This window comes from Anticarsia gemmatalis, chromosome 16 (assembly GCF_050436995.1).
Source record: "Anticarsia gemmatalis isolate Benzon Research Colony breed Stoneville strain chromosome 16, ilAntGemm2 primary, whole genome shotgun sequence".
Taxonomy (NCBI): domain Eukaryota; kingdom Metazoa; phylum Arthropoda; class Insecta; order Lepidoptera; family Erebidae; genus Anticarsia; species Anticarsia gemmatalis.
Genome location: NC_134760.1, coordinates 5,404,911 through 5,432,909, shown reverse-complemented (window position 1 = coordinate 5,432,909; position 27,999 = coordinate 5,404,911). Strand labels below are relative to the sequence as shown.

Sequence of the window (27,999 nt, the reverse complement as noted above, 5' to 3'; positions counted from 1 at the left end):
ATATTATCATTATTAAAATGTTAATTTATTACATGATAAAATCGTTATTTTATTAAAAACAATATACAACAGTAACTAAGGATTAATCAAGTTCGAAAACTTTGAAAGTAAAATCAGTCTTGTTAAAATGGCCAACTATGTTGTAGACAAGAGACGTTAATGGAAATCCTTGGAAGGGTAATCAAAATAATTAAAAAAATAAAATTGTATTGCAATTGCAAAACAAAAAATAAAAATGTACACAAAATTCCATTCAAAACCGAAAGTACATAAACAAATTGGCACATAAATGTTACTTTCAAATCCATAAGTTTCATGACAAAATAATTTTGTTCTAGCAAAAGTGTTTTGGTGTATCACAGATATTACAATTTCCAAGGCTACCCTGGCCAGGTTTTATTTACTAACAGTTGCAACACAAATAAAAACTTCGCAAACAAAGTAACAGATTACACCAACATAATACAGCATTATATTAAGTTAACTGTGAAGGCACAAGTTAGTTCATAAATTATAGCAATTTGGTAACGTTTTGTATATAATATTACGTTATTTCTATAAAGATAGCTACACATTACTTTTAAGAGAAGCTACCAATAAATATCTAAGTAGTGGTCCAAGTTTATCGATTTGTGCATTGGTTTCATAATACAATATTTTACTAAGTATAAAAAATATACTTTCCAGGATTGTGGCAAATCTAAGGTATAATAAATAGCTAACAGATTTACGAACAGCTTCCACATTAGACATTGAATGTGTATAAATACATAATTTGTATTATTTTTCATGCGACGCTGCTTACATTAGTTACATTTTGATCGAAACACCGTCAGCAAAACTCGTCATCGTTTTTAGCACGTAAATCGTAGCAGACCACAATGTGTCATTCAAACGGGTATCCTAAAATACGTTTCACAGGAAACTAGTAAATCTGTCCATCGATACGTATAGTTTCATGATATCAATACTTCTGCCGGTACTTCGTCAATATCATACATAATGTTTATAAAAATGAACAAACTTACAACGCTCACGATACGAGCCTCGGCCAGTGGAGGATCCGAACTGACTCTTCATTCGGCCTCCACCGATCTCCGTCGTCAACAACAACTACAATACAACGGGCTGGTCGCCTCCCTAAAACCGGCACTACTTATAAGACTAGAAGGGCGCTACACGACGAGCCGCTTGACGCCGCACTCGATGCAGAACTTGGCGGAGTCCACGGGGAACCTGTTCCCGCACTCGTGGCAGAAGCGCGACAGGCGCGGCGCGGCCGGCGCCTGGCGACCGCGGTGCAGCGACGCCTCCGAGCCGCTGGAGCTCAGCGAGCCGCTCGCGCGCCACCCGCCCGAGCCTCGCGAGCCTCGGGACGACACGCGCTTCTCTGTTGTGTGCCAATATTGCGTATTAGAATATGACAGTATTACGTTTTGTATAATAATGTATGGCATGTAGACATATTGACTCTGTGCTCACCTTTAACGTGAGTATCTTGTTCCTTGTGAGGTGGCTCGGGCGGCGGCAGCGGTTCATCCAGCTCCGCCGAGCGTTCCATCGCTAGAAATTCGTCGCTGGAGATCGATCTGGCGTCCTCTTTGTGACTACCGCTAGAGTCTGACCCCGCGGGGATTTGTTCCAAGGACGTCAACCCGTTCGGTTCTTTGGATGTACAGATTGAGAGCTTCGAAGGCGATATCCTATTTAAGCTGAAAGTTGAAAATTTGTCAGCGCTCCTATTTATCTATTAGTAGATAGTAGTCAATGATATAAGATTGTTCCATCTCTATAACCCATATAATAGTTACCTGACTAACCTGCTATAAGCTGAATCGTTGCTCGCCTTTCCGTTGGGCGTGTGGTTGCCGTTGGTTAAATTCTCGGTACTTCTCTTGGTTTTTTTCTCAGACTTCACTCTTTTCGCCGTGCCATTATAGTTGGTAGTCTCTTTATTCGGCAAATTTTCAGATTTCTCATTTTCATAAAATTTGTCGAAATCTTTCAAAGACTGCATAATGTCTTGTTCCAGCTGATCGGATTTATGACGGCTTCTTCCACTGTCCATCTTCAGCACATTCTTCTTTTGAATGGAATCGAGGAGGGAAGTGGAACGTTTCACGGAAGATGGGAAAAGGCTTTCACTCACTATATTGTTACTGCTAAAATTGAGAGACATGGATTTGTTAACGGGAGTAAGACTATTGATCACCTTGGGGGACGAGCTAATGCTATTCAATTCTGATGTTCTGTTGCTGTCTAACAGCTCAGACTGTTTCACTATCCTAGTAGTGGAGCTGCACGTGCGCTTACTTTCAGATTTATGTTTATGTATCTCTTCATCAAACGAGGTCATGAATTCCTCGAGGTCGAAATCCTCGCACAAAGAATCATCATCCCTAATGGAGGCTTTAGAAGCAATGCTTTGTTCTAAAGAATGCATAATTTTATTATATTGAATACTTAGATCATCTATGATTGGGGCAGTGGTTTTGCTTACGTTATTGTTAGGTTCACTTTTATCTGGCTTGTGAACAAAATCTGTATGGTTATTACTAAATATTTTATTGTTATTTTGATTATGAATTAATGAATCAAACTTAGCTGGTAAATTTTCAGTAGTGAGAAGCGATTCCATGCTACTGATAATGTCTGGATTGTTAAGGATTGTATTGACGTTAATTGGTAAATTGTCGTTTTCATTAATGAGCCTAGGGTCGATGTAATTACTGTCAGTCATGGAAGAATTGTCATCGGCAAGAATAGCATCTAGATTGACGAATTCTTTCTTTTCGTCATCTCTCTTTATTTTATCTAATTTGACGGGTTGTTTGATAGTGGTGCGTTGGAAGCTGTGATACATAGACGTGGCAATTTTTGGAATTTTTTCTTTAGGTTTTGGTGTGCTGTAACTGGATGCTGTGTAACTAGAGAATGATCTATTCAAATTACTATTTCTATTGAAATAGTTTTTCTCTACGGTACTAATATTCTCTTTGCTGGATTTAGTGAAAGTAGTATTTAGTTTAGGACTAGGTTTTTTATCATTTCTATTTAATCTAAATGAGCTACATCTACCGCCAAGTGTATTACTATTATTTTCATTATTAGTGCTTCCGAAAGATTTCATTCTTTGTAGTGTTGGCGTCTTTTGATATGTTTTGTTAAGTGTATCTTTTATCATTTTAGTGTTATCAGAGCGTAGGTATGAGGAAGAGCCTTTTTCTTTAGCAGGTTGCAGAGCGGGAAGGGTTCTGCTGTGGTCTTTAGTGGAGGTTTGTATTTTTTTAGGAATGTTTGTGTCTGAAGACATGAGTTCTTTCATTTGCCTAGCAGCTGATACAAATGGGTCGTAATTGTCGTCAATCCTGTAACATGTATTGAAAAATATTGGTTGAGATCAGAATTAGACATAAATTTGGTAATTAACCGCCAGTTTAGTTCATAAAATTTATTTAATTCGCTACGGTGTAAGTAGTAAGTTTTTAATAACATATTCAAAAAAGCCTAGTTATAGGAAAAAATATAGTTATGAACTAAACTGACGATATTCGTCAAATGAAGTGTCAGAGCAGAGTAGTATACTTAAAATAAAAAAACGGGCAAAGGAGGGAGGGACCTAGACGGGAAGGGACAAACGGAAGTAATCTAACCTTTTCTTTTCAATTCGCGGCAGTTTTAGAGGCGGCGCGTCCGAACACACCGACTGAGCATCGCTATTGTCCACGTTCTGCTTAACAATAAACGTTTGATATTCCTTATTGGAACGAGTCTGTTCACCCAACATCTTATATTTTCTATTAGACTTGTAGATGTTTTGCATTTTCTTTTTACTGCATTCGACTCTACGGCCTGGCGTAGTTGTCTCACTTATAGATGGCAGTCGAAATTGAGGTATCACCTCTTCTATGGATTTATTTTCTTCGATTTTCTGTTCATAAAACTTTAGCTTATAAACAGTAATGTGTTCCATGTCGTGAACCTCTCTGCTTGCCTCACATACATTTTCATCTGTGTCATTGTCAGCAACTTTATCAGTTTTCTTTAATGTCTCGGATTCCACGTTATTGCTGTTTTGGAGCATTATTTCTTTGAAGTTGCTTTTTAATTCTTCAAATGTTTCTGAAAAATAATGCTTGGCTGGTTCTGCGATTTGTATGTCTTGACTATTGATTGCTTCAATAGAACTCGTTTTAGGAGTATGAAAGTTGTCAAGTTCTTTGTCAACGTTACAAGATTCTTCTTCGTTGATGTCGTTATTGAGTAATTTATCAGTAAAATTCATGAACTCCTGTAGATCTGCCGGGTCCTCAGTAAACTTTGTATACGTTTCACCACTTCCGTGGCGACATTCGATTTCGTTTAGTTCATTGGCATTGTCTTCGACATACCTTTGTTCTATAGAATCATTGGATAATTCTGCACTTACATCGTGTTCATAATTTTCTTCAAATCGTTCTTGCGACAAACTGTGAATTTCTTCTTCTATTGGTTCATAGTCATTTTGATAACGTTTTTCCGGTAATTCTTGAACTTCATATATAGTATTATTCGCCGATTTTGCATCTAACTGATTAATTCCATCATTTTCGTACGTCATATCAGTATGTCTGCTTTCTAAGTGTGTTGCTTTCAAATTATTTGTTGTCTCTAAAGTTTGACAATGATTAAGATCTACAGCAGATTCTACTTCATCAGACATGAAATTCCCAGAAGTGCTAGGTGAAATAAAATTAGAATTCGAGAAGTCTTCTTTAATGTATGGGACCGTACGATCATTCATATTAGAATTTACAATTGTTGGATTTTTGTATAATAACTCGACCTTGGGTTCGTCCGGTTCACAAAAATCTTTCATTGGATTCTTATTCGTTTTCTTAGCAACTTTCTTTTGCGTAATATTTTCCTTTTTTTGATCTACATTATCGTGTATCACACACGGCACACATAAGAGCTCAGTGTTGATACCAATAGATTGACAGTTTCGTTCATTGTTAGAACGATTCGAGTTAGGAGGACACTCCTCTAAACTGTCGACACTCATACTGTTTTCTTTTACTATTTTTTTAGTGTCCCTTCTTACTTTCCTTTTGGTTTTCTTTTCCTTATCAGGAATATCATTCTTTTTAACGACAGAGACTTCAGAAGGAGCTTTCAAGGATATTGTCTTAGACTTATCAGCGCTCGTGCTGGGTGAATTATGAACTTCTTGATCTTGTTTTTTTATTGGAACGTTTCTATTCCAGTTACCTTCTAGCTTCTTTAGACTAACCTTCTTTGGTATTGGGATTTGACTTTTATCGGCAATTTTTTTTAATTGTTCTTTTTTATCCTCTTTGCTCTCTTCCATTTTATCTTTGTATTTATTAGCAAGTTGTTCTAATTTATTTAATTGCTGCTGTTTTTTAGGATTCATCTTTTTCTGTTTGCTTTGTTTTATGTTGGGATCGGTACTACTTTGTTGAACAGAGGTAGGACGGGGGTCTTGGACTTTTCTACAGGAGGGGAAAGGAAGGCATGGTTTATTGGTTGAACGAACGGTAACAAACAAGGAGACAGGAACTTAATCCACTCAAATTGTGATAATGTTACAAAAAAAATATTAAAAATAATAACTTTCCTTCCTTTCCCCTTATTTGCTACGTAACTAATAAACAATGGACTTTTTTGTATGTGTTGAATTCGTACCTGGAGCTGCTTAGGTCTCTAGCAAGTCTAGCTTGCCTTGCTTTAACATTAGCGTCACCGGAAGAACTATTCTGCATATTTCGAGAGTTTCTAATCACTGGCACGTGTGGTGATGTGTCCTCGTGACAATCGTTGCTAGATGCGGATTCTGTAAAATTATTGTAATTGTTTAAAATATTATATATATTTCACAGACCATGAATTAAATCAAAGATGCATTAATTAAATAAAAAATACGAAAAAGTAAGTTGTTTCAGAGGGAAAGATGCATTTCAATGAACACCAGGATTGAGAAACTTATCTAAGACGTTATCTTCAAAATCTTTGAAAAAATACCGCTATCGTGGTTACCTGAAGCTCTGGCACGTCCATGTTTGTAGTCGCCATATTCACGCGGGGGCGGCGGAGGTGATACACCGCGGGACGACTCTACCGATGCCGAACGACTGTTCGATGACTTGTCGCGCGTTTGTGACGACCTGCCAGTACAATAATTATGCTTTGTTAGGATGTATAAAACGTTGGGTCTTATAGTATACTCGTATTTGGTACACGGTTCGGTAAACAGCCAAAGTACAGTAAGCGTGTTTTATAAGGTGCGGGGTGGCAGACAGAGGGTTAGAATACATATACGTACCGGCGTCCACGCACGGGCGGCGCCTTGTACTGCGTGCGCGCGTTGAGGCGCTGCTTGGCGTCGGCGATGTGCTGCGGCGGCGCGGCGGGCGCGGCGGGCAGGATCTTGGCCTTGTCGCCGCACCACTCCACGTGCCGCTCGAACGCGCGCATGCCGAACGCGCGCTTGCAGTGCGGACACCGCTGCAGCTCCGCCATCGGCTGCAAAGGAAAGCATTCATTGTTTAAAAAAATCAGAAAAGCTACCCAGAGAGAAAGCTACTGGAGAGGAGACAACACGGCAAAGTGCTCATTCACGTTGACTCGCGGGCGCGGTGGCGGGCGCGGTCGCGAAATATCAAACATATGGCGATGTACCGAAGTGTTCACGTACAAACCGTTCGCGCGGTCTAAGTCGCGGGCGAGCTAGCGGCGTCGCGCGCGGCCCGCGTGGCGCGCTCGCGCCAATATCAAACAAGTGAAGATGTTCGTGTGTGTTCACGTCGAACTAGCGGTGGCGGGCGCGATGTCAAGTAAGATCAACCAGTTTGAGCCAGTTTTAGCCAAACGCCCGCCTGGCGGCCAACGTGAACACAAATCGCCACGTCCCCGCGACCGCGCCCGCCACCGCGCCCGCGAGTTCCAACGTGAACAAGCACAAAGTCTCACGAACACGATTTCCTATCACCGAAATCAAAGTTTTTGTTTTTCGTGGCTCCAAACCACATGTTTTCGCGCGTCTAAGACCAAATTGCATTTTTTATAATCGGCTCAAGTTAGTGTTTTGGTCCTCGTTATGCTACGAATATACAGATACGGTACGAAGGTTTAGAATACATTCCTTAAATCTTTCTGTGACTCAGACGTTTCCTAAATTAACGACGTCAGTGAAGAGCTTCAATGTTAGTTGCTAATCAAGTGTTACAACACAATTTTAGCAAGTCTGGCGAATTGAGGTCAGTCTTTGGTCTAAAATAGCAGATACTGTCGGCTATGATATCTTACCCGGAAGATATTTGAGCTTGGTGTTTGCTCTACTTATTATAAGCTGAACTGAATTTACGCGTCCACGGTCCTACGTACGTTATCTTATCGATAATACCTCCCACAGTTGACCGATGAATAGAATTAAAAGATAAGCCACTGGGTCAATTTCATGAAAGTAATGAATATCTAAGTAGCAGGCTCACATTCACACTTCACTGAAATGGCTAGCTACAGGTACTTATACTTTTGTAGATAAACAGGTATATTACGTCCTTTACTATTTGTATTACCTAATCATTTTATCTAGAATTCTAGAATATTGAAGACAGGTGTATTACCTATATCCATTTATAATAAGTATAAGGCTATTATGATATAATACACATACATATACCTATAACAATGCAAATATTACGAGGAGATATTTATTTACATACGTATTGTTAGTGTTAAAGTGTGTCACTGCAACTTGCAAGTGATAGTGGTGATTTCTAATATAATGGATACAGACGCGCATGCAATCATAATCTAAAAGACTAAGCAATTTCAATAACTTGTCCCCAATTTCCTGAAACCACGCATTCGAAACACTAAATTGGTGTGTGCAATCAAAAGGCTCTGAAGAAATAATTCATGCAACTCTCACTATGCTTTATAATAAATTTCTCTTTTAGATTTCAAAACGGGTAGGTAGATAAAAGTTTGAATAGGTCGCGTTCATTATACCGAGTTAAATATTAACGTGAAGTGACGTTGAGCCAACAAAGCCATCCATTAGCATTAGCGGTGAAAACAACACTGAATAATGTAAGGAAGGACTTATTGCCTTTCGTTGGCAAGTCTTTGTATTGTACCTCAGTTAAATACAGTTCTTTTTTTGTTGTTTAGTCTTCTGAGGAAAGTTTGTTTGTTTTCATCATTAACTTCCTATGTATCTTTTCACTAATTCGTCATACGCTACTACATTTTTTTGTTATACTACGGCAACTAATGAGAAATATTAATTGAATACTAAGGCAAAATCCCTAAACAGTACAAATAGTTCAATAAGTTTTATCAATGTACTCAAGAGACTTCATGCCTCTACAACGTGATGTAAGTTACCAAATTGAAACGAGTCTTGTATTTAACATAAGATATAAATATTTCCTAAACAGAAAATAATTAAGCAAAATAACCAAAATCTGCTTAATAACCTTTTTTTTCATAACTAGCAGATAGTAATTAATTCCAAACGACCAAGTGCGTCAGTGGTAAAGTTTCAATGTTTTTCCTTAATGACTAAAAAAATTGTTAAAAAAAACAACGTACACAAATTGTTTTACACCTGATTCGCACTCGGCAGTGCTTTTTATCTGTTCGTTACCTTGTTTACCTTCGTGATGGCGCTCCTGACGGACTGCGGCTTCGGCTTGGGCGTAGGTTTTGCTGTCGGCGGCGGACTTTTCTCTAGGAAAGGACTGTTTTCCGGAAGACCGAAGTTCTTTGGCAAGTATTGCTCCAAGTCTGTACCTACAACACAACAGAGTCCTACATTTACATAAAGTCCAAAATAGTAGAGTTTTATGCCCACTGCGCCAGTGTGAGCCAGCATGCGTCCAATTGTATTTTAATAATGCGTACAGTGCATGCTATTACATTTTCTAAACAATTCACTTATGACCTTGAAAGGTGTGTTATCTCTACATTCTACAGTGAGTTAAAAACCTTATTATGCAATACTACATTCTAAAAACACGGTGCACATTTAAATATCACACGACAAAACCACTGAATGCAGCGTAAAACTCACAATTTTCACAAGACACCGGTGCATACATAAGTACACAATTGAGAATAAAACCCTATTGGCCACACTTCACTAATTTGTAGAACAAACACTTGTAACGTCGCCAGATGTTCAGTAACAAGGCGTGACAGACAAACCCATGCATTTCTAAAGACTTAATTAGAAACATGAGCTGTGGTGCTTAGTATAATGACGCCATGACGGTTGGTTTACGCGGGCGTAAGTTGCTAAACGCATGGCCAACGTATACAAACCAATATGCAAATATAGACCTCGTTAGAGTCGCGTTAGGATGTTATATTATTGTCGCCACAATACAATGTCGATTTACATAAATATTTCTGAGCTCGTCTTTTTGTTAGAGGACGTTGACAGACGATAGTTTCATCTGAGTTAACGTTAGGAACCTCAAAAGATTAATTTGGTGGTAGGTTAAATTTGGTAAATAAATATTCATACACAAATAAAATAAAATGTTATACCTACAGTGAATTGGCTACGAATATTTTTTGCGGGTCTATTAAAAGTCGTGATAAGGCAGACGAACATAGTTCGCTTTTTTTTCAAATACAACAACGTGACTTGTAAATTTTTGTACAAAAAATATAATTGTACAAAATATTTATATCTAGCAAACTTTACTATTTATAAATACTTTCTTTCATAAAGAGGGAATTAGCTCAACTGATGACGGAATTAAAACAGTTGATTCAATCGTCGTAGGAATACTTAATCGTTTGCAAGTAGGTTTAAGAAGAGCATATTATAATGCAGCAGTAGAGGTGTGTTTGTGTTAGTAAAACGATCACATACAATGGTAAGGAGTCCAGTTAAATATGAATGGCAGGGAATATGTAAACCGTTCACCCACTCACCGGAATTAGCACCGTTCGCCGCGGTCAGCCCTTATTACCCACAACAACAAAGGAAACGTCAATATACATAAAATAAAACATGCCCATCTCTCACATTTTTCAACTAAATATACTACTAAGGTAAAAAATCGCAACGCCTATAAAACAAAATAAATCTCCTAAATACTGGGGCCATGCAATATCTATCAATGAAAACGATCTGTAAACAAAATAAATCAAACTATGTCAAAAACAAAAATGTAAGTTAGTAAAGTAAACCCACAACCTGAACTGAATAGTAATGACAAAATGTATTCGAATGTTACTAAACTCCATTCAACATACCTACCCATTAACTAAACTAAATAAAACGGCAAGACTCTACCTATATGGGCAATGTATGAAATGAACATTTTATCAAAAGTTTCGGTAAATGACTTAATAGAGCTTGATTATACCGGTCATCAAGTATGGTCATCATTATTAACAGATTTCGCAGGTCTCTTTTTTTTAAATAATTCATAAAATATATAATTTCTAAGAACATACCTTCACGTCTCTGTCTTGAAGAGTCAAATGTTTTTCTCTTCTTTATTGTCATTTTCTCACATATTTTGACATGTTTGGCTAGCGACTGTGGAACGAAGGTGCGCCCACAAACTTGGCATGGCATAAGGGGCTGGGGGGCTGCAGGTTCTGGAGCGACTGGTGCAACAGGGTGCGTGGGCACCGGGGGCGAGGGCGGCGGCCCCACCCGGCTCGGCGGCGGCGTCCTCAGCAGCGGCCGGAACGATTCACCGTTCACAGCCGGCACCGGCGACGCCGCCCCCGCCGGCTCTGGCGACGGTGAACGTGAAGACTTCGAAGAGTGCTGTTGTTGTTGCCGTTTGCCTACAAACAAAAAGTAAGGTAATGTTAAACATTTGCGAAGTTTTATCTTAATAGTTCTTGATGTTCGCACTTAGGTTCTAAGTAAGTTATACTTAAGTGAGTATTACGTACCTAAGTGAAGGTAGCGTAAACTGAATTGATGTGCAATTAAGACAAACACCTAATTATTTAGAGCTTCGGGAAGAAGATAAGTCTACCGAAGAGTACTGCATTTATCGTTAACATAGGAGTAAAAGTTATACTTGATGTATTAAATTGCATTTTCCATTCTGCTATTCAATGGGAATTTTCATAAGTATGAGTAAAGATATGACAAATTGCCTTTTGCATCTATTCGAAACACATCAATATCTCACTATATCATAAGCATAATTTATATTTAATAGTCATTATAGAAAGCCAATGAAGGTACATGCAGCAGGCACAAAGAACCTGACCGCTCAGTGCAAGTTTTGGCGATTCGTTTAAAATGCTACGAAGAACATTAAAATTTCAATCACATCCAGCGCTAATCACAGTATATCACGCTCTACCCATATCAAATCTTCACACAAAAAGATTCTTCACAAAAACATTCATGAGCTAGGTTCGTGACATAAGCGTTGGGTAGCAAATTTCAAGGTTACACCGAATTTTCCTCGAGCATAACCGTCGAGTTTTAAAGCTTCGTAATAAAAAAAATGCCTTCATTCATCGTCGAATTCATGCAAGGGCGTATAACATGTAAACATGACGCAAGCGACCACAACCTCTATATTGATTAGTTAAATTACTAGCCAGGTCACGCGATACCCAGCCAGCTAAAAATCCCGAAACCACCTGGTCTGCAACTTAAAAACTTGGTATCGTTTGATTTACGGTTAACCAATAGTTCTTTGAATATCAAAGTTTCGATTCACTTTACACGCCATTATGTATTGATAATGTATCATCATAACTAACAATCTAACAATCTCAAATGACGGACGCTCTTCAGTTATTCGGATTTTTAAAGATAGGTACAATTGAAAATTATAGCATACACATACTAATCCAAAACCCCATTTCTGATAGATTTCTGATAGATCTACTGTACATTATTACGACATAATTAACGACGTGGGTTGGGAGGAGACTCTTGACCTTAAACAGTCAAAGATCAGCACCAGAATTAAGAAAGGATGAAACGAATTTATAACATTAAGGAGCACATATCCCTAAAACCTTTCCTTGTACCGGAGAGCAAGTACCTATATTTGATTGACATGTAACTCAGGACCACCAAAAAACAAACTGCAATGTAAGCATGGCCCAGTTTGAATGAGTGTATTCCGCTGTAATCAATTGGTTATTCCAGTACCGATAAGTATGTTTAGTATGGCTCATCTATACTTAATATAATAAAGCTGAAGAGTTTGTTTGTTTGTTTGTTTGTTTGTTTGTTTGAACGCGCTAATCTCAGGAACTACGGGTCCGATTTGAAAAATTCTTTCAGTGTTAGATAGCCCATTTATCGAGGAAGGCTATAGGCTATATAACATCACGCTACGGTCATTAGGAGCGGAGTAGAAACGAAAAATGTTACAAAAACGGGGAAAATTTTGACCCATTCTCTTGGGTGACGCAAGCGAAGTTGCGCGGGTCAGCTAGTTTTATATAATATTCGAGTCAAAGTCGAGAACAACAGTATTCAAGTTCACTTAATTAATTCTACGTAGATGTTAAACGCCCTCTTCCTTTCGTAATCATATTCGTTATACGATTAAAATTCCGGTTTCATTGATACGTCTACATGCTTAATGTAAATAAGTTTTATAACTAAAAAACTTGTTCAAAGGATAAACACTACAACACAAACAAGAAAAGAATCACGAAAATTAAAATTATGCCTTTAAAGCCATGAAAAATAACGTTGTCTCATAGGTATACGAAAATAAGTTATTTAATTGCAATTACTTATCTCAACTCCGTTACATCATATTTTGTCGGTCTAAGATTATTTTAGTATCAAATAATGCATCACTACTCCATTTTCCTTGTTTCGTTTTCCTCACTAAGTGAAGAAACGACTTGCTAGAATTCTAGACTCAAGTTATACATACAACTTACACCACATACCTAGTTACTAAGAATTTCTCGAGCACACATTCACCGCGGCATCGTTACTTATTGTGTTAACTTAACTGTATCACTGGGCGGTATTACAAAGTAACGGACATAAAGTGCAATATCCATTAGCACTAATAACAAAACTAATTAGATTGCAGCGAGGAGCGTCTAAATAAACAGGCGTTAATCTTGGCGTGTTAACATCAACAAAAAGAACATTTTATGTGCGATAAATCATAAATACCATCGATAAGACGCGCGGCTGTGCTTGGCGGTCGATCGATCGGGTGGCTGAACTCAGAGCAGCGCAGGCGCATCCCGTTCGAGGGCGCTCAAGTAGCGCGCATGACTCGACTACTAATTGACTTTAGTCGGACTCAGTAAAACAGTTCTCTAGTTTAAAATAGGAACATCTTGATAGTTTAGGAGAAACCGGATGACTGCGCCGCCGTATTCAACTTTACTACTATCTTTAGTTTTGGTAACGGACGAGAAATGGACGGAAGATCCTAAATGGAGATACAAAGATAAGTTGCCTTTGTAAGGAATGGTTTAGTCTTGTATAATCAACGTAGGTAACTAGCGACAGAGACTTTATTTATAACCGGACTCACTTTCTATAAAATTCTAATAAATAATATTGCAATATAACAAATTAATTGTTATACAATATTGTTGGTGCTGCTTTAAAGGAGACATAGGCGATAAAAAGTTGACAGACCTATGACAATAGTCACTTATCATAAACGGCTGTCGATTGTGGATGAATGTACAAGACTAAGTTATTAAAGTATATGCTATACCCGATAGGCCAGTCGACACGACACACATCCTTCGCATCAAGGCCAGTGTCGCAAATAACTTGAGACCTACCACTTAAGATTCACAGTACATCACAGGATTCACAAATTTTAACCTTTCCGAGAAGATGTTCGTCGTTCCCAATATTAAAGAGCGTAAATCCGATACGTGGTACACGGAACATCGCTCACCCGTGCCGTGAACGCAAATTAATACAGGTTTTGTTTAACATTGGAGCTTAACAAGAGAACCGCTGTCTGCCGGCATCGTGCACAGACAGCTCAGACGTACTACATCAAAAGATCCAAGCAAGTAATGAGCGGAAAACCTCTGATGCACTTCGATAAAGAATGCGGTACATCTAGTCTGTTAATGAAAATTATTATTTTAAGAATGATGGAAAAAGCATACGGAAAACTAGAGACGGTGACTCATATTATATAAGTATGAGCGTTATGCAAGGTGTCTCCACAACGCGCCACATATCCTTAAGCAGATACTAAGTTGTTTATAAATTGTCACTGTAATCTGCGGTATCTTGTATGGCAAATATTAAATTGTTAAGGTAAGAAGTCGACCTGAATATATTAATGCCTATACCATTGTACGTAAAATCAAGAATGCAAGCACTTTTATGTTTGTTGTTTTATTAACTTGCTAACAACCCCTTGTTTCGTGAAATTTTATCACTTTTAATGAGCTAATAATGTTAAGTTTGTTTGTAGGAAGAAACGCTGTAAGGGGAACTTTCATAGAAATAAATTTGGGATTTTAGATTCACTTGTAACATTAAACACCAATTAGGACCCCAACGTCGACGATAAGGCTATTTATTGGAGGGTGCAGAACATAGGTAGCAAACGTGTTGAGTGAGGGGAAAAGTAAGGGTGACACAGTACTTGTCTGTACCAGGTACTGAATCGGGAACACGGAACTCTGAAGTGTTACTATAGGGGGTCATCGTCTCCGTCAAACTTGGTCTGTATACTGTACCTACGTACGATGCGGTGTCTCAAGTTCATTGTAAAGTTGTGAACGTAAGAGACGGAATTTACAAAAATAGATCAGGCTGTTAATAGAATTATGAAGTAACATGGGTAATAAAACTTAATGGAGTTTATGGATTAAGGGAACGGCGTGCAGTAGCTTGTGTATGTAACACATGCTAATGTGTATGTAATTATGTGATTCTGCAGTCCACAGGTGTGAGCTTTGATGGTAGATTATCCATTAATATTCACATGGCTCGACGAACCGGATAATGTTCATAAAAAAATCAAGATTATGATGTTGTCAGTTAGATTCTCGATTCAAATAGAATTATAACTATTATGAATGTTGACGAGACAGACGAAATATTAGATAATGTAATAATTTTCATTAGAGAAGAAAGCGTGTCTATTCTATGAACTTTAATTATGAGCTACAAATCGCGTGAAGAATGCAATAAAGCACGAAATTACTTCCTATCCGAACAAACATTGCGGTCGAAGTCTTACATGCGGGAACCACTTTTTACCATCTCTGGTTTGTTAAAAATGATGATGTTACGAGGTGACGTGATCATTTTAACTCGCTACTTCGCACCTCGAGTGCGCCGCGGTATGCGAAGAGAATTGATGATTAATAGTAGTTTAGACAATTAATTCTAAAACATTCAAAGACCGATGAAAGTACGACGTACGAAATATAATTTTGCCAATCACGACTCGGAAACTTCACGCGATAACAAAGCTGCTGTCAATATTGTTTCGAAAGGTCGGCAATGTGTTGAGCAAACATGAAGAGTAGTCCAGTTTGATAGGTTCCCATCCATATGCATTGTTGATCAATTTGCAATGGCGGCTCACGAACTTGCTTGACACGGGAATGAAAGTGACCGTAGTATGTTGTATGATTACATGAAAGGAATATTACAAGCAACGCTTTAGATGATACCAAACACTTTCATATTATTATGAAAGGTTATACTTACCGTAGCCGTGAGAAATAACGTGTGTAAACAACTACAAATATATGTACCCGAGCGAGATATCGTTCGTGAGTTTACTTGGTTCATTCACGGGTCTTACGTAAATAAAGGTCAAGCAAGTTCGGCACCAGTTTTTAGCGTCAACCTTCTGTAGCCGAACATTATGTTAAAATATCTAGCTTAGGGGTCCGTAGATTTGAATACCACACCTACATATAAAATAGTTCGTTTTGTACGATGAATAAAATCTAAAGCTAAGTTAGTAGTAGTAATAAATTAATTGACTGAGCCATGAAGCTTCATCAAGAGTTATTTACTATAAAATTGTTGTGAGGTTACGTTTCCGTGTACATAAAGTGATTAAGTACCTCGTGAACTAATAACGTGCCTTTGATTCGTTTTATTACACTCTATGATTAAGTAGCATAATATACTCTGAGTTAAACTGTAGAATAAAATGATTGCGACTCCCCAGTACATTCAAACTTGGGAAAAAACTTTTACATGTAAATTGCAAGACATCCCTATCACTAGGAAATAACTTTGGCCCATGTATAGAAGCAGAACCCAGACCAATAGGTGCGCGACACGCACTTCATTCAATATTCACACGTGACACATTCCTTAAAACTCGATACTATGATAATAACACATAGGTAGTATTAATATTAATACACGTCTTGTAAATCAAGTTAAAGGACAACATTATGCATATTTAATTTCAATAGATATCTTTTGGACTAAAGATTATTTTAAAAGTAGTAGAAGATTCGGCGATCTTAATAATTATTCTAAGTAATTCTGGGTTTTCCTTAGGACGTTTCTTCACGGGACCATCCAAAACTGACCAATACTGATAATCAAATAACAATAGTAGCACAAATGAAGGTAAAGCAATCAGTGAAAGTATAATTGATGATATTTCTGTGGTCATTATTGCATCAATAAACAAATAGAAATCAGTTGTATCTTCACGCTCGCCGCCACTGCTGCTCCGATTCCGTATCATAAGACGCCAATGAAAACTAATATCGTGATCTCAAATATCTTGTCGGAATTATTCGAATGCGGTGATATCGCCTCTTACATTCTCAATTGTCGATTTCACAATTGCATTTTATTAAACCAGCTACAATTCTTCGAGCAAACTTATTTGACCATGTAAGGCCACTTCAATATAGATATACTCATATATTTTTAGCAATTAACATCATCATTCCTTGTGTGTGGGTAGACAACCAATCAAATTCACAATTAATGGATTTGTTAAAATATAGCCCTTAAAGTCGAGTAACTCACTCCGAACTATTCTAAGAAATGAGTATAAATAAAAGAATACAGTTTGTAACATTTCTACGATAAACACAATAAAATGACGTGTACAAGTGACACTTAACCCGCATGTCTTTAGAGATATTAAAAACAATAATCGCTAAGACAGTGACAACTGTGACCAGTTATTACCCACAAGACAAAGTCACCGCAATGTCATGGAGTTCTACAAAAACGTTAGACTTCCTAGTCAAGTAATTCTTCGTAGATTTCATCGGAATAGAATAGGAGAAAACTAATCAAAATAATAAAGAATGAGATCTGTTCCGGGAACATTCACGTAGTGTTAAAACATGTATGGAGATAGTGATATGGGAGCTAGATAATATCAGACAATTTGTCGAAGAAAACGAATCTACTGGTTCCCACGGAAGCAAAAGATAGTCCTCGCCAAAACAATGCATCGTGGCATCGTTGTATACTTGAGGGGTTTTACTAAATAAGTCGTTCAGTTAACAACGGGAGGCAAATGATGACAAATGATGTGCTGATCAATTATTAATCAACGAAACAAAAGCAGCAAACAAAAATTTTACGTTGATTACTATGATTACAGTGAAGAACCATTAAAAAGCAATATTGTAGTGCCGATGTTGAATCACTAAACTAAACAAGACTGTCATTAGCAAACAAACTTGTAAGACTTACTTTTTTTACGACGAATCTTGAAACCGCAAAGCATTGTTTTTAACATTATTAAACCGCTTTAAAATCCACACAAACAAGTTACGCTGAGAGCATTATCTTGAACACTGAACTTAAAACACACAGTAAGCAGTCGGTTTCGCGGTACGAGTAACCACGTGCTTATCAGTATTGTATTGTGCCTAGACTAATAGGTACCTACACATGTTCAGTTGCTGGTGTTGTTTCAAGGTTTATTTAATTTTGTTACTTACAACGGATGTCTCACACATAATTAATTTTTATTATACTTTGTAGTTTTTGGTCATTACGTTTAAGTTTATGCAACATTTTTAATCGTTAAATCCATAAAGTATTGGTAACTAGAGCATAGTTAGACTGTGTTATTTAAATTGTTACTTCTCATTTTAATTGTCTATAATTAAATCACGATTTTAATATTTATTTCGTTATTTTATGATGTTATTTAAAGGGCAAAGTTGAGATATAACGGCGCGCACCATTGAAGTATTATTAAATGCACGGTTATCTCTCACCCTACCATTACCGGCTTCATAAAGAAAATCGGTTCGTTTGTTGTTAAGAAGCAGCTGTTCATCGCAAACAGGGTCACACTGAATGCAATAAAAAATGTGACAGTTGCTCCAGCTGCGTTTACGTGGAGAAATGCAAGCTATTCTGAGCGATACTATACATCGCTAAAAAATAATTTATTACAACTACAGGTAAACCACCTATCAATTGCCACCAATCAACGTATTGAACATAAATATTCCAATTGAAATGAAAAGATACATATTAAGAGAAACTAACTATAATTATAGTTTTAAAACAGATTCAGAAAAAAATACAATCGATACTTGCTTACAATCGAATGAATATGAATATTGATGTATGATATAATTACGGTTCTTGCGTTTTTTCGAGCCTTAATGGAATTGAATAAAACATATTTGCATCATGATAGCAAATTATAGCGATATTATCTTTTGAAAGAAATAAATAATTGTTATTACAACTGAGATTTTGCTTCGATTCCATGAAACACTTAATAAAAAGTAATAAATTATAGGTAGGTTAAATTTAATATAATAGGGGCAACAATTACCTTTTTTAGAGCTGAACAAGGACTTTAACTTCGATATCGTCCTCTTCTTCATTTTTTATGTGTAGGTCGACCACTTATCACAGTAATACATCGAATTGACACACAAGTGTTATAGACATCGGTTTACAACAGACAGAAATACACTCGACACTACGTCCTCAAGTTTTTCAGGCGATCACGACTTTTTGCTCCTTTTGCCGCTCTTATTTCCGTGCTACGAAAATAGTCCTAACGCAACACTTGCATCGCCGCGCAGACGCATCACTCATACATTATAATATTACGGTATGAACATGAAACTCTTCACTTAATAGGTTTGCCACTTGAGAAACATACCTTACTTCTAGATTACGCGAGAATAAAATCACTAACACAAAACTTCAATATTATGACGTCAGGTTTTTAGCAAACATAACCACTTCCAATGCCCGGTGTCGGTTATCTCTTAACCTCGCTTATCACTTTACTATCTATATGCAATCCCACGCTGAATGATAACGAGTAAAAATATTAAACAAACAAATTACGCACACGAGTTTACGCTAGACTCTCCAATAGAATACTGAAGTTAAATATTATTATAATTCCGTTCGTGAACAAGACGATAAAATATATCGTGATAGGTGTTAACAAATTGTAAGAACAACAACACTATAGTGTTGCACAACTCGGTGACCGCTCGCGAGTAATGATTCCGACACCAAACAAGATAAACCTTTCAGACGGGAACCATCACGGCGACGCCTATTCTTGGTCGTGCTACGAACGCAACTAAACACGCAGCGGCGCACGCGCAACACACGAGAATAATAGAGAGCTTCGCTGGTATGCCCTATACTGACACAAAAATTGACAAACTTCTAGGCCCCTTCCGCTTACTGAATCCCATTTCCGTCAGAATTCAATCATGCGGAGAAATGTTTAAACTCGTTCGTTAGTTGTATTAGGATGTACGGGTGACAGCTCAGGAGACTGTATCCGCCGATTTCTGTTTAAAAATGAATTTTAACGAATGGCACTTTCGAGAAGAGTCGATTCAAATTGGGATAATGGGCTCGGACTACGTATAAATCACCAAAGGGTGCGAGAGGAATAAGAATATGAGGGGTTCTCTCGGGTAAGCGGGACAAAAGCCACAAAAAAAGAAAAGGAATTTAAAGCTCGCACCGAAAAATACGGTATTATGGATAGTGAAAACGTCGCAATTCGCATAGACGTTATTTTATTATTATGAATGAATGTAAGTAAATAAAGCAATAAACAGAAATAAAAAATTTTATTCAAAAGGACTGAAAAGGTAAGTGAAAAAGCGGATCCGAGGTACATTTCAGACAAAAAATCTCCTAAAGAGTTCCATTCATAATTACGACCACTTTGGAAGTGATGCCGTTAACGGAAACATAACGTGTCCTCTTTGAACGTCAACTAAATTAGTCCTGTTGAAAATTACTTCCTTCGCTTGAGCGTAGCCAAGCGTCATGAACGAAATCAACTAACTTAAGAGTCACGTATTATAGAACCACACTGTTATTTAAGGCCTGCTGCATAACTTTTTTGTATGTTGCATGCATGCAAATGCGTGCAAATGTTCTCCGCATACGGCGTGTTTGCCCAGACTCCCATTTCGCAAAACAAACAATGTCGTTTGTGCCGTGAAATATGTTTAGTCGTAAACGAATCATACGTCGTTGTGACACAGTTAGCTTATTCAGCGTTTGTTTGGGTTTGCTTCATCGAGAGGAGTGCCACTTGTGAAAGATGTACGCGTTAAAATCGCAATTTGTAAACCACATTCGACATGATAGCTAAATGTTAGTAAGGAAAACATATCTTAGGTTTATAAAAAAAAAACAAAAGATTTAAGTAGATACATAAAAAAGTAACACAAGTTGACATAGTTATGAGATCTTTTAAAAATAATAATTTTATTAGCATTAGAATAGCCTGAAACGATACACTTCATGCTACCAATTGCATGAAGTGAGCTCACATGGAATGATAATGGCTTATTATAGTATCATGCTTGGTGGACCACGGAATAGGTCAACATCGCTAGGCTTGACGAGAGAAAAGGAGGGAGAGAGTATAATAAATTCAATGCCAATTTCTGTGAGCATAATGCTTCAACAATGCACGCAATGGCGCGCATCCAACCAGTCCTACACTTGGTTGCACATCCCGACACGTTGAAAATTTTGGGAATAGCTGGACGTAATGGACGTGCTCATCACAAAATAATTAAATATTAGAAAGGAGAACAGATTGCTCCCGACATGCGGACAAAATTTATAACTTTGAAGAAACACCAACATTTTTATGTTTATTAACCACCTAGGTAATTAGCTAAGACAAATAAATCACCAACCGTTCCCAGTTTTTATACATACAATGAACGTTCTCTACAAAATTCTTTTAATTAGACTTATCAGCCTGCAGTTGGCGATGATTAAGTCACGCGAATTTGATACACAGTACAAGAATATGTAGGTCTAGTGATTTAGCGGTAAGCGTAATTTAATCAGGATATAATACTATCAGTCGCCCGGCATGCCAGAATTTAATATAGTGTACCATTGTGTCGAGACTAGATTTAGAAATAACAATTAGGCACCTTTATAATTATAAACCAAGGCAAGATAATTACTTATTCAATATATAAGTTAATTAGATATAGAAAGAAGAAATAAATAGGGCCATTAATCATATTAAATATGGTAACTTAAAGAGAAAATTATGCGAGTTCAAGAAATAGTGGCCAGCAGCACAATAGATGGGAACTTGAGATCATATGTCTTGAATCACATATCCGAAACGGCTAAACGTTATATGAGCCTCGCACTCCACAAAACCTGTTTATGACATACTGTCATTTGACACTCAAAACAAGGAACTGACGTAACTTTTGTCACACGCTGGCCGGCTTTTTATGTCCAGCCGAATGAAACAATAGACCCCGGACCGCAATGATCCCGAAGTAGCCCAATCAAGATTTGTATCGGATTTGTTATGCAACGATCGTTAAAAATACAACGACTAGATTGACAAGGATCAGTGCGAAAGTAGCAACTCGATTAATTATAGAAGCATTATTTAAGTCACATCACTCACATCTACTTTTAGATATAGCTAAGTTAGTTCATAATAGAAACGGTATTAGATGCGATGAATATAAGGAAAATGCCGTATTAGAACCACAATATATCTGTTTGTTGCATCTCGATTAACTGGTGAGTGGGCTTTGATTCGCAATTTCTTACACGAATAATGTCTTTATTCAGACGAAACAAGAATTTCTACGGTTATTAGGTGTAGCTATGGGATGGCTTTAGATTTGAAAAGTAAGTAACATGAATAGTTAAAACAAGTAACTTAGATGTGGGCCAATCACTGATTCAGGATTGGCTCTTTTTACATTATTTGATTTTATTATGAACGTGGGTGGCAAGTCAAGCTAAGGATGAAGGGCATAAGAAACGTTCTTATTAATGCTGTTGTAACAAAATTAACTTACACAATCATGGCAAAGCAACAAGTATCGAAAACGGTGAGCACGTGTGTGACTGTGTGTGGGCGATATTATTACTTTACGTAGTAATGTTTGATTTGTTAATATTGCGATATTTCATTGACGGTGGCATAACAAAACAATATATTGTACTTTTTTATTATACGAAAAACTTAAGGCTTTGGTTTTAACTCAGCTTTTGCTTACAGCTTCCCTGACGTACCCTATGTATGGTCGACCCCAGGACATTGAACATCCTGCCAAGCCAATATTAATTAGTTCAGCCGATTGGCCGGTTCAGGAATTGGAAAGGTATTGAAAAATGAAACTTAGTTTGAAATTAAAGCAACAAACAATTTAGACGATGATCAGTAATTCCCGTACTCCACATAACTCGGACACAATCATTATATTTAGCTTACTTTCCGAACTGCTGTATCAATAAAGAAAGCGATAGAATGAAATAGCATAGTAGACGCATTGTCTGACAAAGACAAATAGAGACGTGTTAGGTTTATCATGCTTTCGTGTATAATGACTCTCATCCATGCAGATAATGGCTTCGACGTGACTTCTATTTGCAAAGTGAGTAGCCAATACTAGCCATGTCGTCTCCTACAATAAATAGTCGATTAGAGATCGAAACAGACACAGGTGAATGTCGAATGTATGTTTAACTTTAAAATACTTGAATGGAGATATCAATCGCAGACGGCCAGTCTACAGATAGAGCTCGTAAAGTAAATATTGAATTTGTTTGAACAGATACTACAATCTTGGCCACGCTGGTTTTTTTGTAGTTTTAGTAACCGATTGAAAAGTATTTAACGTTCTCTTCTCTCAAATGGCCAGATTATTTATAAACCTGCTGCATTGTGTAAAAGTTGTTGTTAAAATCGCATCCTGGAATTGTTGTGCCGATCGCCGGAATAATTTTATTAAGGCAATATGAACCTTGGAAGCTGGTTATCTTTATTATTGCGACACTTCTTTATTAATGATCACAATTAAAGGAAATGTTTTACATAAAATTAATGTGCACCGGAGAAAAAATATAGGTAGAGCTAGAAGGAGACTATTTAAAATGCTATGTTACTATGTAGGTAGCGTTAGAGAGAACAAGATCGGTAAAGGGCAATTTATTTAATTATAGACAACCCGTTACCCTTTTTGTCGAGAACAATTTTAATTATCACGGCACACCCACATTGTAAACATGCAAGACTAGACATTAAGGTATCAGTCTTTCAACAAGGGTTTAGACTGGAAGGCGACCTCACTCAACATCGGAAGCCATTAAAGATGACTTGACATTTACCACGTGAATATATAAAAATAACCCGACATGCTCAGCAGGAGAATAGGCACCGATCACGGAAGGGAATGTCGGTCAAAAGAAGGGAATGCATGATTGATGACGCTAATTTCCTATTGATCGCCGCTCTATAACAGATTTATATTTGCGCAAGACGATCAATACTTTTACTTAAGCGAAAATATTAAGGTTCGTAAATAATCATTTTGACACAGATTAACCTGTGCGAGATAGGCCCTAAACTTTATAGGAGCTCCTCAATTCTCAATGCAAAAACTGGTTTAAATTGACAATTTAAGTAAAACTTAATGAAGACTGAACTTCCTGTAAACAATTTAGACACAAACCGAAAAATTTAGAAATGGAAGCAGCATTCTTTATCTTTATAAAGAATACATTTACTTAAAACAGCTAATATTCAAAAGGAAATTGGGACTATAATTAAACAATGCCTTCTTGATAACAAAAATTTACTGCGATGTCATTGCACTGTTTATTAATGGAATGATGCGAGAGTTTTTCAATTGCCTATACTGCCACTGGAGAATGAACTCAATAGATTCTAAATGCAAATGATTGATTCTCATCTGCAAACAGATGGCGAAATGGGTTCACGACTCGTAACAATAAATACCAATAGCACTTTGTTATTCTTTGCACACGTGTTTGATCTTACGAACAAAATGCTCATTACATCATATAAAAGAGCTTTTGATTAAGTGCAGCTTGGAATTTAAATTCAAATAGTGCATTAATACGCACTTAGATAAATAAATAAGTAGGTAGGTAGGTATATTATAGAGCGATGACCACAACAAAAACATCTCATCGATGCTGTGTGGGCGAGACCCGTAAAACCTACGTACAAAAATATTTGTCGACACCACGTCATGCACCTTCAAATATTCATAACCGATCAGACTAATGGTGACATTTTTAATCTCACACAATAGAATTTAAAGTAAGGATTTAGATACTCATCGTATAGATTCAGGTATTATCGTGATCGTAACACTTTCACTTACGATTAATATAATTCGTTGCATTGTAATATTTTACAAAATGCATGACTCGTTTGATTCTTCAATAGGTATTTACTGTTTACGTAACTTCAAAATCATGTTTGATATCAGTTAGTAGCATGATAGAGATCTACAAAGCTTTTAATTTGACAGAAGTAGGAAATCGGTTAGATGTAAAGGAGTCTAGCATGAAATAAGAAAGTAAATTGAAACAAGTTTTGATAAATAACAATGAAGCAAAGATTTTATTTGGATAAATAAACACGTTTGTTACAGCGATTGACGATAAAATATATTGAATCGGGTATAATTGGATAGGGAAGTAGAAAAAGAATTCTCAATTCCGCTACATAAATAATGAACTGTAAAATTAAAACACTTAAACAAATGGAAACGATAGAAAAACCTAAGAAATTGCATTATTACTATTCATTAAGTACGATCAATATCATTTTCTAAATTGGAGTCTGTTTTATTAATTTTTCGTAGGTACCCTAACGAAAAGTTGGAAAGTCCCTCTCCCTCATCGATAAAACAAAGATAATTCAAAGTTGATACTTTAGTAGAACCCAGACACAAAATAATTGCATATTTATGCACCTTCACAAAATAAAAATAAAACAGAGCTAAGACAAAGAGCTTTAATTGCGACAAATGGACTCTACATTCGGGTAGTTAGTTAGAAGTAAGAACAGCGCGGCGCTTGAAATAATCGCAATTATGATATGTATGATTATGATTTAAAAACATAAGATTTTGATGAATAATTTACATGACAATATTATTATAATCTGCAGGAATCTTCTCTAGGGTAAAATAAACATGTTATTTAATCTCTTTCTTTTCGTAATGGCCTAGCACAAAAATGATTTAGGATTTAAAAAAGCAGACGCAATTATTCGATAGGAAGATGTATAGCAAATAATAATAGTGTATCGGATCACGTAATCCGTGAAATGATTGGAAGTTGAGACAAAAATGATGAAATCATTTTAAATAGCATTTGTTTCTCATAGGAATTCCGAGCGTTATGAAATGGTACAATTTGGTACACTAATAGCTTAGTTAGACAGGTTTTTGTAAAAGACTATGGCTGCGAAAGGTGTAGAGTTCGAATGATAATAATAGTTGTGTGGAAAATACGCGACTCGCATTATTTTTTTAGTTTGACAAAGCAGAATTCTGATTATTGGTGACGACAGCAAACATTTATACCGAACAAGGCATAAAATATAATATTCCAAAATAGATCTAGATTATAGAAAAATATGGTAGAACTTTTACTTTAAACGAAATTTTGGTCTTACCAATACAAAGCGACGCCTACAAACTGTTTTCACTCAACGCCCATTTAAGGCTTAAAATTAACACTCTTGAGACTTTTTAGAATTTAAAATAGAATAAAAATTATACATATGTGAGACCCTAGTGGATATAATAGTGGATATTGGCTTTAAAGCGACTTTTGTCAGAAATATATTATGACTGATTTTTAGACCGTCTGTTCCAGAACTGCTTTTCAATGGTAAACGCTTTTGTTTCCGTGTCTTCGTGACTTATACTTTTTACACGATTGCATAAAAGTACGTAAGGCATGTTCTATTATTAAACACTATTCATTCTTATACAGGTTGTACACGCGATCAACAATCGCAGTCTGTAATTACGAGACCCATTAAGGACTACAACAATTTACTGACTTAATAACATAAAGGACCTTTAACTTCTTTCTTTTATAATGAGTACTTTACTTAGCGTTACGTTGCTCTACTATTACAGCCAAGTTTCATAATGAAAATTGTAAGCAATTAGACCTAAAACTTGCAGATCCCATTAATCTACCAGAGTATTAATACGGCTATAGATTGCGATTGAAAATGTACCTGCGATGTGTGTAATGAAATACAATTTTTTTGAAAATGGATTAATAACTGACCGCACGTAATTGTATAGGCTGTCCACATAACATGTTTGATAATTGACAGTCAAAACTAGATCTTGTCAATCAATCATAAGTGGTGTCAAAAATACATAATAAAACAAAGCGAGGTGTTTAATTACCAATGTATGCCTAAGCTCGATCGGACTTGTACACATGACGTAATGTGGCCTATTGCGCGCTATTGCATATTTTACTGCCCATAGAAACCAACTACGATAAAACACTAGCCATATTTGTTTTGTACACCTTATACTGAAAGCGAACAATGTAGGTTTATTTACCGATATAACCTGTACAAGTGTTATATCTGCGCGATTTAGCATCATGTTAACTGTTACGTGTTGTTATGCTTATGATGCTACTTCGTTCATTGTATCTTTATATGTATCTTTATGTAATTGGAACTAATTGAAAGAATCTTGAGGACGTAGAACAAATTAATATTGCGTTGAATTATTACTACCACGAGAAGTTCAGCGTATTTATACATCAGGTAAATGATTATGAACGCTTATAAGCTAAACGTAGTGAAAGAGCGGCATGTAAAAATATAAATATTAGAGACTTTTTTTAACACAGCTAACTATTCCATAGTGCCAATGATCTTTCGTTTTAATTGCGTTTAAACACGTAAACGTCGTCTCGTAGCTTAGAGGCTCTTCATAGCTGCAAGGTGAACTTGATTGGTGCAAAAACATGCGAGTCGAGGTTTTACTGCTATGATCGTTATTTACCTACACTGTTTACATTAGCATGCTATACCTCATTAATCCGATATTATCGATGCAAAACCCTTGTAGAGCATGTAGGTAGGGCACTTAGAATAAATAATTATATCAATATATAACAAGGAATTTACCAAGCAAAATAAATATATACATTGCGAAGGCTTCGAATTATCCTAAAAGCGCAAGTTGATAAGTAGGTAGGTCCTCGTAAGACAATTTCAATGTAAGTAAATAAATCTTAGGCGAGGCTCGTAAAATTATTTACAACACGCAGTCGCGTTTAAGAGTTATAACATATATTTAATAATATATGTAACATCTGAATCAGATATTATAATATGTAATTTTACTCATTATCTAATTCTAAACCTAGGTAGAAGGCATTCATAATAATAACAGGATTCTCAAAAAGGTCCTTCACTGCGAACCTGTTTTTGTTTATAATTATTATTAAAAAATGGCGCTTAGCTTACAATATATCCGATTTGAAAAAAATAATAGAGATAACAAATAATATTTTCAAAAACTCACCTTCGTAAATCTCCATGTCGATTCCGGCCAAAAAAATGAAAAGTTTCTAAAATAAAACGTTTCTATGACGACGCATGACAGCAAAACTCTATTTGGATTCCTATTGGTTGTCAAAATTCAATGTCAAAATACCATAGAGTTGGAAATTCCGAAGCCTGACTACTTTTTCTTTGTTGTCACATCATA

General features: G+C 36.5%; 1 protein-coding gene across 8 annotated transcripts; it reads right to left on the bottom strand.

Annotated features, from left to right (window-relative positions):
• Positions 1–3: 3 nt before the first annotated feature.
• On the bottom strand, positions 4–27,909 carry LOC142979544 (uncharacterized). 8 transcript variants are annotated; one of them, XM_076124533.1, is made up of 11 exons: positions 18,771–19,580; positions 10,483–10,824; positions 9,955–9,984; positions 8,666–8,802; positions 6,326–6,525; positions 6,040–6,167; positions 5,689–5,836; positions 3,654–5,495; positions 1,812–2,162; positions 1,483–1,712; positions 4–1,390 (listed from the first exon to the last, which is right to left on the bottom strand). In XM_076124533.1, exons 1-11 carry the CDS (start codon positions 18,820–18,822, stop codon positions 1,176–1,178), a joined length of 3,675 nt encoding a protein of 1,224 aa, XP_075980648.1. In that variant the 5' UTR covers positions 18,823–19,580; the 3' UTR covers positions 4–1,175. The 8 variants fall into 8 exon arrangements, with proteins under 8 accessions (XP_075980648.1, XP_075980646.1, XP_075980641.1 ...); XM_076124531.1 differs by lacking the exons at positions 3,654–5,495; positions 18,771–19,580 and adding an exon at positions 27,814–27,909 and having other exon boundaries at positions 1,812–3,368; positions 8,657–8,802; XM_076124526.1 differs by lacking the exon at positions 3,654–5,495 and having other exon boundaries at positions 1,812–3,368; positions 8,657–8,802; positions 18,771–19,559.
• Between the last annotated feature and the right edge of the window lie 90 nt (positions 27,910–27,999).